This window comes from Aspergillus nomiae, assembly GCF_001204775.2.
Source record: "Aspergillus nomiae NRRL 13137 chromosome Unknown contig00655, whole genome shotgun sequence".
Lineage (NCBI taxonomy): Eukaryota > Fungi > Ascomycota > Eurotiomycetes > Eurotiales > Aspergillaceae > Aspergillus > Aspergillus nomiae.
Window position 1 is genome coordinate 1 of NW_015378710.1, and position 10983 is coordinate 10983.

The 10983-nt window shown below is 46.7% G+C and overlaps 1 protein-coding gene across 1 annotated transcript; it reads right to left on the reverse strand.

Moving 5' to 3' along the window:
- Positions 1–1498: 1498 nt before the first annotated feature.
- On the reverse strand, positions 1499–2551 carry ANOM_011867 (uncharacterized protein; the record flags this gene model as incomplete). Its single annotated transcript, XM_015557121.1, has 2 exons — positions 1499–1633; positions 2516–2551. The coding sequence occupies 2 exons, from the start codon at positions 2549–2551 to the stop codon at positions 1499–1501; spliced, it is 171 nt and encodes a 56-aa protein (XP_015401168.1).
- Positions 2552–10983: the final 8432 nt, after the last annotated feature.

A 10983-nucleotide genomic window follows, 5' to 3' on the forward strand; every position in this document is an offset into this window, starting at 1 on the left:
AAAAAAGGACAAAGAGCTATGGTAATCGTTGTGAAAAATGTAATGAAAAAAGGAAAAACCGAAGAGCCTCTACTGATTTCCAGTGATTCCAGGTATGACGTGAGCGTTGACGGCTTCCTTTTTATGTCCTTCTGGTTCAGCAAATGATGGCAGCGTATAAAGTAGGTCGGGAGGTACAAAAAAGAAAATACGATAGTAGTAAAAGTGGACTCAGACGAGTTAACAGATGGAAGAATAAAAACGACGAGGGCCTCCCAAATCCACTAGAAAAAGCAAAGTCGCGACTTGGGCAGTAGTTCCTAGTAGGTAGCGGTAGCGTTAGGTAGTGGGAATCAGCAAGCAAAGGAATAGTATCCCTATAAGCCTGGCAGTAGCGCTATGCACTATGTCAGTATATCAAACACCACAAGAACCACAGTTGCGAGAATGAGCTGGAAATTTGTCGGCAGGGGGCACTATGGTATTGGAATTTATTCCACTTTTTTGTTATTCCTCTTTCTATTTTTTCCCCTGCTTGCAAAAGGAAATAGTAAGAAGAATAAAAGGCGTGTGCACAGACTGGGACTTCAAGGCAGTAAATAGTTTCTGCAGGGGGAATTCCGCAGAGGCGTGCTTAGGGAAGTGGAAAGTCTTAAGAAGTTTTTCTTAAGGGAAGCTTACCAAAGAGTAGTGCAGGTGGATGACCTCTAGTATGTAATTGAATCGCAGAAAGAAGTAGAAGAAATGTTGGAGGGCTACAAAGTCCTTTTTCTCACTCTTTCTCTTTTCGTGGGAAGAAGCAAAGCCCACTGAGAAATAACACCAATGACAAAAATAAATTAAGGGAGAAAAAAAAAAGAGCAAGTGGTGACCGAGGAAGCGAAGAACGAGATGCAATGGAACAAACAGTTCTTACTCCATAGATAGTTCGAAAACAGACAAATGACGAAGACGGAAGGTATTCAAGCCTTCACTGCTTTTTTTCTTTTTTTTTTTCTCGTTCTTAAATTGTACTCTCTTCTGATTTTTGATTATCCTAGTCATCTTGTTATTATTTCTACAATGAAATACGAATACTGCCACTCGTCTAGACGACTGCTACGTACTTCGTAACTAGAACATGAAGACCAAGAGGTCAGGAAATATTAATACTAAAAGACTGGTTCTTTGGGTCGCCGACTCGCCGGTCCGTCCGGGAGGCAAAAAATAAAGAACAAATCAAAGGAGGGAAACGGTTGGGTCAAGCGCGTCAAAATACACGAGATGCAGGGTGGGAGTTCCACGGCTGGCGGAAAGCGGAAAGGCGGGAAGATTCGCAGATGGATCTCAAGGGATGTTGTAACAGGACAATTCCTTGGGTCGACTGGGTCTTTGGGTATGTTGGAACCTGGAAATTTGACGGTTTGTCCTATGGGAGTTCGTTTTCGTTGAGGTACCACGGACAATTCACTAATTATTCAGGTATAGACGAGTTTGATTGGTCTAAGCAAGAAAAAAATAATAATAATCACCACGGGAATTAATTATCGTTGATGAAATAATTGCCAGATTCCATCGGTAGGCGACGACCGGGCAGAAATTGGTCGATGCGATTGGGAGAGATGGGGCAATGGACGTTGTGGGCATTATCATCGGCGTCAGCACCAGCTGGGCACTGGAGAAACATAAGTGTAAGCAGGGAAAAAAAAATAATAATAATAAAAATTGTTTATACGAATAAGATTCCATACATGCGGTGGTAAAAAAGAGAATTACAGTAGCGGTCATGAAAAAGAAACGCCGTCGAAGAACGGTCCGCGGACAGGGTGGGGCCCTGTCCAACACGCCAGCGACCCATAGACATGGACGGGGAGTCATTAAGACGCAGCTAAAGCATTCATGGTTCCATGGAGATCACCTGAATCGCTGTAAGCCCTTCGGGTTGGGCGATTACCAGACCCCGGCGACCACCCCAGCAGCGACTACTGTAGAGTCTAGAGCCTGAAGAGGGGCGTAAGTTTGCAAGTGACGAGTGATGACGGATGAAGGGTGCTCCGGGACGGGTAAAGGCGCCGTGACGGAGCTCCACCGACCGCTTCAATTCCTTCCGTCTCCAGTTTGGGCTCTTTTCTTTTCTTTCTATTTTTTTTTTTCTCCCTCTTTTTTTTTTTTTATTTGGCGACTTACATGGATGATTAAGTTGCTGTCCAAAAGTGGCTTAGAGATACTGGTAATAATACTTACGACCTACCAGGCTTGAAATGATAAACATACAGATCTAACCCGTGATGGTTGAGATCGATTCCTTCGCATATGCTTTTATCAGGGGAACGTTCTTGATCATTCTTATTTTAGGTGCGGTTTCATATCTTTGGCTTTCCATTTTTATCTAAGACAGAAGGAATAGCTGTACAACGATATGGAGACGAGACTAACTTCCAGATGTTTCATCTGACCATGGCTGAACGGCCTCAGGCTATCCCTTTTCAGGATCTAAGCCGGTGCCCTGTGCTTTGCACCGGTCCCTAGATAGGAACTACTTGCAGTAGTAACTTACGTCCAGGCGTGAGACTAGATACCACGCGTACTCCATCGTGACCTGCAGATAGACGATACGGGGTCAGGCCCGGTTGGTCGTCCTCCTGGATGAGTACGGCAGTATAACAGGATCCGTATGACATGAATAATGGAGGGAGACCCAACTGCTCTATGCCGCAATCGACTTGAAAAATACATACACAGAGGGGCACCAAGTCGACTTGATCATTATCAAGATGGGAGGACATACATGCTGGGCCCACCCGGGTAATGCCCGAATCCCTAGAAGAGGGGCTGACGGCCCGTGGATGGCAACGAATAATCGTTTAAAGTGTACCAATGGCGGCCTGCAGAAGATTAATCAGCCAGCCCTTTTACTGTATCAAGCCTCCCTTCATAAAGAAATTTACTTCTCCAAGTTACACTGTTTACTAGCTGAGGTCCTTGGCCGGGCATCCGACGGACACAGAAAATCCGACTCATCAGGAAAAGTTTTTCTATCAAAGAGATATATGCTGGGAATGGTATGAAAAAGAAACAAAATCCACTGGTTTTTTCACCATCTTCGTGTCCCCTTTGTCCTCTGTCTATGGTTACCGGGCTCATGTTCTTGGGACGCACTAGGGATTAAGGGTACCAAGGTTCCCGGTCCATACTGAGGATTTTTTTTTTTTTTTTTTATTTTTTTTTTTTTCCGAAATAAAATAAAAAATAAAAAATAACTAAGGATAGAGAAAAATAGAGAATAATTTCTTGGGGTGCTCCAGCCGTGCGGGCGAACTAGTAGCACACATGGCTGAACAGACATAGGTAATCTAAGAACCATGGTTAACTGCTCACCTAGTGTACCAGTATTCAGACCAGTGCATACACTCCTTTTTTTTTTTTTCCCCTTCTCCTTAAAGGATTTTTTTCCGGCGGTATTTGACCCAGTGACCACAAATTAACATGAGCAAATATAAAGATGGGTTCGTTTGATTACGATGGTCATGCTTTCTTGTTCGACGGGGCCTACTCCTTGCATTGGACCCGATGACCAAGAGTGTGGTGGACATTCCCAACCAACTACCAGCCCTACGTGTGGGCACGGCAGGTACCTGGAGCTCAGATCTTAAAAATACCATATGTAGAATTACCCGGTCTAATCATGCGAGGACCGAGAGATCCCTTGCTTTATATCTCGACCACCTGATCTCTTATAACTTGATCAAGTCCTTGTATCTTGCCATCTCAGTTGGCCTACACTTACGGCTAATCGGCTCTGGTATGCGCCTCGCAGTAGTGCCCGCGGACATGCAGCGGCTCTCCTGCTGTGGTCCGGCTCAAAAATCATACAGGGTTCCTTCATCAATCAACCAGGGTAGGGATGCCACCAAGCAAACACCTGGGGTGGCTGATTGGCGAGTATTTCTGCACGGTAGGTGCTTACCCCAGTTCTCATTACCGACCAACCCCTTGTATCCTTGCCCGGCAACCCGCATACCGCTTATCTCGCTGCTGAAGAAGCGGAACCTAGATCAGTAACTCACAATGCAAAGCCACTGGCACGAGTTTCAGTGGCTTTAGCCATTGCGCCCTGCACAGTACTTTGACTCCCTTGCATCCGGGAACTCGGGGATCACTCGCGAACGGCCCAGCCCGTCCACAGGGGCCGCGAGCCATGGTACCAACCCGCGATCTTGTCATCATAGCACCGAAAACAGTTTTGCAATGCAGAGTAGGAATGTACCATCCATTCGGGTCCCCCCTTTTTGTTCCCTTTTTTTTCGCCCATCGCGTGATCTTTTGGTGGGATTCACTTGTCTCGATCTCAAAAGTACATAAATTCCAAATATTTGTGGAAAGGGATACACATTCTATTGTAATATACTGATTCACATATGCAGCTATGCCTTGCTTCAGTTCAAGAAAGAACAAAGAAGACTTATGAGAGGTTCTTTTTCTAGTCATGAGGTCGAAATCAAGCCCGGTGGCCCTGTCCAACAATGGGACCAGAGAGTAGGTGTCGGTAGGGCCTTTGAAGGTTATGAACGATCAGTAGCTCCATAGGATTCGAGCTGTTTGATATCTATCTATAGACAAATCTGTCCCAAGTTAGAACCCATTTGCTGCGGAGAGGAGCTGTTATACCGAACTTGTCGGTAAGAAGCACGATGAGACCTGCATACTACTAGTAGTAGTCATGGCTGTTCTGAGGGATACTAGATCAGACGGAAGTAGTATGTAATGGTGTATGTAGGTATGTCGTCATATCCCGTCCAAAGACCCGGAGAACGTTGATTTGGATTCGTGGGTAACCGCTCCGAGGACGGAAAGGATCCAAGGTCCTTACTTCGATTCCACACCTCAGGCCAACCCTTGTGGGATGTTCGGGGACAGCAGCACGTAATATCACAAGCCTTTATGGAGCGCTTTTGTAGTCGAGGAATTAATCAGGCGTAATGTGAACACGTTGACCCGATTGACCCCGCAATCGGCTCTCCATTGGTTGAAAATGAGTTGAGTCGGAAGTGAATGTTAGGTTAAGCGACGGCCCTCTTATTGGCCCATAGACATACCGTGAGCCGCTCCCTCATCTCTGGTTGGCCCCAGCATGGAAAGGAGCGCTCCGAACCGTAGTCGCACAAGTATGGCTGGTACTGACTAACTATGGAACCCTGCGGCGGCGTATCCATGGTATTGTAATTCGGACGATGCTCGGTCTCCATGTGGTGGACCGTGGTCTTGGAGACTCGGTCATGGTATGTTATTCGGTCGACCCACCCACAAATTTAACTGTCCCATGGATCTGGGTAAGAACAGTAGGTACAACCGTACAAAGGCCGGGTGCTGTGGGAAACCCAATAATAGATGCACGCATAATTCGAGTTAAAGTGGCGATGAAGGAGGTTCGACTCCGTTTGAAGTGGGGTTTGTGGTGAGAAGACCGTCAGGAAAACTTTTTAGATGTGGAGTTTTCGTGCAAAGGGTATTAGGCGGTGAGCACTGGTTCTCAGCCCCCAAGTCAGCAGAGGTCAGCTAGGAGCCTCGGGTTGATGGTTTACCTAATTCAGAAAATGGTTCAGCTGAAGAAAGTGCAAGACATCAGATGTAGTAAGGTTTGGATATCATGGATCTTTCATAACTGTCCTGCATTACCGCGTCGGGAGTTTCAGTCGGGAAATCGACGTTTTCGACTAGATACGTATTAATACACGCGAAATTCGGGACTTGTAATAACAGACTCAGTCAAGCCTTGCTCAAGCTGTTTTACGAGATGTGGCCACGGGTACGAGTCATTCGGTGGATTGAGGTCATTATTAGGCCGTAATTGGCTCTACCGACACGAACCTATAATCATGAGAATAACAGTATCCAGCATGCTTCTCCTGGAATTGAAAACAAGAGAGGGGGTTGTGAGGGGGACCCGGTGGAGAGCCCTAAGTTTCCCGGTGCTACAGCCCTGGGACCGCGCCAGGAAAGCATTATCATGGCCCGATCGGTGGCACTTCAAGGGAAGGTGCATTAGCGCAGCTTGGCCAGGTCGTCTCGAGCGAGAAACGGCCTGTCAACGCGTGTCGGAAGGAATTGACGGTGTCCAAGAACCAGGATTCGTTTGCGGGGTCTGCTGACACGGCTGCCAATCAGCCGGTTGCGAACCTGGCCGGCATCCTTGCTAAGTGCGTAATATGATGCCCTGGTTCCTCTTTTGTTTGGAGGAAAGACTTTTAACGAGAATCCACTGGCACATGGGAAGGACATGGGAACTAATGATTAGTCCTCTTGGGTAAAGCCTGGCGGAAGTTAAGAAGAGCCCGTACGCCATTCTGATTTGCTGTACAGCACTCACAGCCATGATCCGACACGCACCGAAGAGAAACAAGTCTAATTTCTGCAAGCTAATCACATTTGCCAGAGACTGCCAAACCTTCTTTAACCCCACTCAATCCTTCCTCAACAGCACAAGAGCGGTGGTTGTTATTACGGTAGATGTAGGTAAGATATTCGCTCATCTTGGACATCAAGAAGCATGACATCGATCGTGTGACTCATGCTGTTTTAACCAGATTGACTGTAATGTACATAGTCGCTTTCACCTTCCCTCTTGAATTGGAATAAATTTTATATTTCTGTCAACCTTTTCTGGCCTCCTTTTTTTATTATTATTATTATTATTATGATTTGGTGGTGGTGATAAATGACTAGTGGATGGAAGGTGGAGACGGTATTTCCTGTTTCGTGACATGGAAATTCACAATACCTGAATGATACAAAGTTGTCGGCCGAAGGATGGAATCAAGATATGTATGACTCCCAAATTAGAAAGAGGAAGAAGTAAAAAAAACAAATCTTAAGAGAAAGGAGAAATAGCCATTCCCATACCTCCTACGCGGCCTGATAAGAATAGCACCAATGCCGGAAGTCGGTGGTCGCAAACGGAAATCAGCCAGGATGAGGTGTGATCTGGATGCAGGTGCTTCAGGCTGGTGTCAGGGCGTTGGGCAACCACCACTCCTCAGTCGCTAGTTGTTCTCCTGGGCACCACGACGGCCCGCCCCGACTCCCGCCGATCTCATGCATAAAGCGTAGTGTGGCATGCTATCAAAGTCGTAATATCATCGTGGTGACGACAATAATGTCACCTTTCGTACGCATTGCATAATTTAGTCATGTCGAGGGAAAAGTCTGACGGCTTTCTGTTATCTGACCATGGGCTAAGAGGTCTGATCGTCTAAGACTGGAGCCTCATAACGTTTTAACAACTCCTCCACTTTTCCAACGTCTCTTTTCCGCCCCAAAACTTTTTTCTTTTCCTTGTTCTTTTCCATTTCCCCGCCTTTCTCCTCTTTGTTCAATCAGATTTGACCCAGCAATCTCTGCTGGTGTGAATCCAGAAACATAAACTTGGGATTCTGTACCTTTGACACTGGTGACGCCACCGATGGCAATCCTTAGGTGTAAATTCTGACTGCTAGAGAGAATCGAGTGTAACCCCAAGGTAACAGTACCCAAGTTGACAACAGTGCAACTTAAGAAGGTGCTGCATGCAGGTAGGTACTCCCATGCGTCCTGCTCCACACAGCCAACACTCACAGTCAGCCTCACTTTGCCATAGCATCGAGATGGAGGATGGAATGATAATGGCTTCCATCCTGGTTGAGATACCCTGAAAGGAATCTTTCGGTACCGTACGGGAAAAACCAAACTGGTCTACACAAACATGGTATTACGGTGACGGTAAGTTACACCGCATGAAACCACTTCAGAGTACTCCGTACGTCCTCTTCTTTGCGCTCCTCTTTTCATCGTCTATTATTCTCTCTCTGTTGCCACGTTTTATTCTCCTCTGATCCTATCGGCTGCTTGCATTTCCGTCCGTGGGTTTCCGTTGACACCAGAACCCACTCGGTAGAGAATTGTGGGCTTCAAGGTCTGGTATCGCCCTCGGTATCTCCGAAAGACTGCTCCACCGCGACCAACGTCAACTCGCCTTGGCTGGCGATAAGATCGCGTGTGGCTCCAAAGATGACGAAATTAAGCAGAGGGTTAGAGATCGTAATTCGTCTTCCGTCCGGAGGCTAGGGGTGAGGCGCCCTTACCAACGTGCATCTCTTCCTGCATATGTATGGACGGGTATATCAAAGGAAGTAAGAAGAAGGTACAGAGAGCAGTTGAACTGCCTTGGTTAGTGTTCCCGTTGGCGTCCGAATTTGCTGACCAAGCGGAAACGGTTGGCAACGAGTAGTATAGCGCTGGCGGAGAAAAGAAAAAGAATCATGCGGCCTGTCACTGATCATCGATCAGCCCGCATACACATTCAGTCACGTGACAGACACTGGCCTATGAGGGCGAGGAGCCTCCCAGGCTATCTGTACTTTATCTGTCGCTTTTGGCGGGCGTGGCACGCGTGGAAACACTTGGTGACAGGCTAGTGGCGGATAAACAGGACACTAACCTCCCTGGTTTAGTTTGGTGGCTTGGTTAGTAAGGGAAAGGGGGAGAGAAAAAAGGAGATACTCCAACCACGCTTGTCTGTGCTCACTTCGGGCACTAGGGTGTGTATAGTAGTATCTGCGTGTGCGCAAGCGCTGTCTTTCTCAAATGACGTGGCGAAACGAGGAGCAAAGCATTGGCAGATAGTCCTGTTGGGCTTACTTGTTCGCCTGGTCACATTTCCAAATTTGGTAGGACTAGTTGGTCTCCCGCTGTGCCGGTTGTACCTTGACTTCCAACGCCTCTAGTGGCAGTTCCTGTTGTCTTGTTCGAGTCATGACCCTCCCTAATGCTGTGGATTGACACTATAATGTGATGACCCAACATATGAGCGTGACACGCTGTACGAGTTACTCGGTTGTACATCGACCTCTTCTATCACGCGACAAAAGGTTAGGTTTGGAGGGTCGTGGATGCCTGACTTTGTAGGGATGTCTCATAATCAGTTGACTGCTGCTCCTTCCAGTCGTCGAGATGAAGTGGCGAAAATAAAAAATAACTTAGAATTAAAACTGGAACTCTTGCTCTGTGTAAGCCTTTACCCTAGCTAAGTAATCAGTGCGATTAAGTCGCTCAGTGATCAACTCTCCCCACAAAGACTGGCGATCCGGAAATTTTGAGCCTGTAAATTAGCCAACTCTAAATAACGGGGCCAGGGCTTCCACTACACAAGCGACGAAAATCGTGGATGATGAAATAGGGCTGTCTGAAAATCTAGCCCATCGAACGCGTTCCAACATGGCTATGGGCCGTTCTCCTATCAACGGTATGCAAGCTAGTGCTAGACATAGATTGGAGCGATATCTCTGGACTTGGCCTTCAGCGAATAGCAGCTTCCCTTACTGCATGCAGTATCTTGAGGCAAAAGAACATGGATGTGTCACATTTATTGAATCGTACGTCCGTATTGCGGGCGAAACTTATATGATGCCGGTATGGGATGGAGTATTGCTGTTGGGTGCCAGAGTGATGGCCTAGGTAAAAGCGTGAACCTTGTCCTTGGCTGAGTACGAGTTAGCAAAGATTAGCGCCATGCTAGCACTTTGTTAATCATCCTGGCTACTACTGGAGCGTCAAATGTACATTCCAAAGGACTACATCTTTTAACATATTAGCCGTCACCGTTGAATATCTGTCTGGTTGAAACTACTCAAGTCAGAAGTGAATTCTTCTTCTTGGAGTAACATCATCCTGATGATGTATGATAGACATATCAAGCTGAGTTTGGAAATATATATATGTACAAGTATTGGTTCGAAGGACCAGAGCTATTCAGCATGATTATGTCTTCAAGGCCATACATTCTCTCTCCATTTTGTTATCATGACAAAAGGTCGGCTCCGGGGTTGTGTCCGATCCTAGTGACCATCCTTAACGGTGTAAGGACAAGCATGTTTGGAGCAAAGTGTGAATGAAACCAAGCAAGCTCAAGTAAAATCCAAATCATTTATGATACATAACTTGACTACATAGTGATACAACAAAGAAAGAAGACTGCTTACGGAACATTCCTTGCTCGTATGATTCCTCAATTCACCAGAAGACCACAAAAGGGGAAGGAAATACCGGCCTCCCAGTTGACAGAGAAGACAATGATCGTCCCTGAACCCAAATAAGGAAATTCGGGGGCCGTGGATGAGCGCGTCTATTGAACGGAAACTTCCGCTAGGATCTTACCGAGTCAAATCACCATTGAACATTGACTCGCACAAAGTTCATGGCTTGCATGGACTCTAGCCAGACGAGGACAGTTGTACAGTATGCATCCTCCTTAGGTAATTCCGTGTCATTTCCTCCAAAGGATTGCAAAATGTCAGCCGAGGGGACACAGGTCAGAAAGGAATGGGGCTTGGCTCCGAGGTGACAGAATGGTTTGTAACGAAAACAATACCCACTCTGTCTTACCAGCGCAGAGTGGAACGACGTTTGGGCATTGATGCAGAGATGAAGCCTGTTCCACGGGACGAGGGACGCATGGACGCATGAGGACGATGGACGAATTTGCACGCGTGCAGGAGTGGATATCACAGGATGGGCAGCGCATGGGGCTAACGGCACGTCCGACGGGCCGGGCTGCGGCACGCGGCCAGCAGGCCAGCAGGCCATTATAATATGCACGTCAGTATTGTGAAGGACTAGCAATTCATGACCCTGTTGAGATGATGAGCAATTGACACGAAAGGCGCCATAATTGGGGGACGAGAAGTAGCGGTAAAGAAAACTCCGAGACTAGGTATGTACATCTCCTTAGCTCAGCTTGGTGAAAGGTATTGTATGAAATCTACAGGAAACCTAACCAAAGAGAAACAATTACCCTTTCCCACAGACAAGTTTAATGACATGAGCCTCCCGAGTCAAAGACTGGCAACAAAGAGCTAACGGCCCATCCTCTAGCCTCCATCAGAAAACGGTTATAAACAAAGGCCAAAAGCCAAAAGTTTTCAAAGCATGTAAACTCACGACCAACGACATGCAAAAGCCATTTTAGGGAAAAAAGAAGAAGAAGGAAGAAAA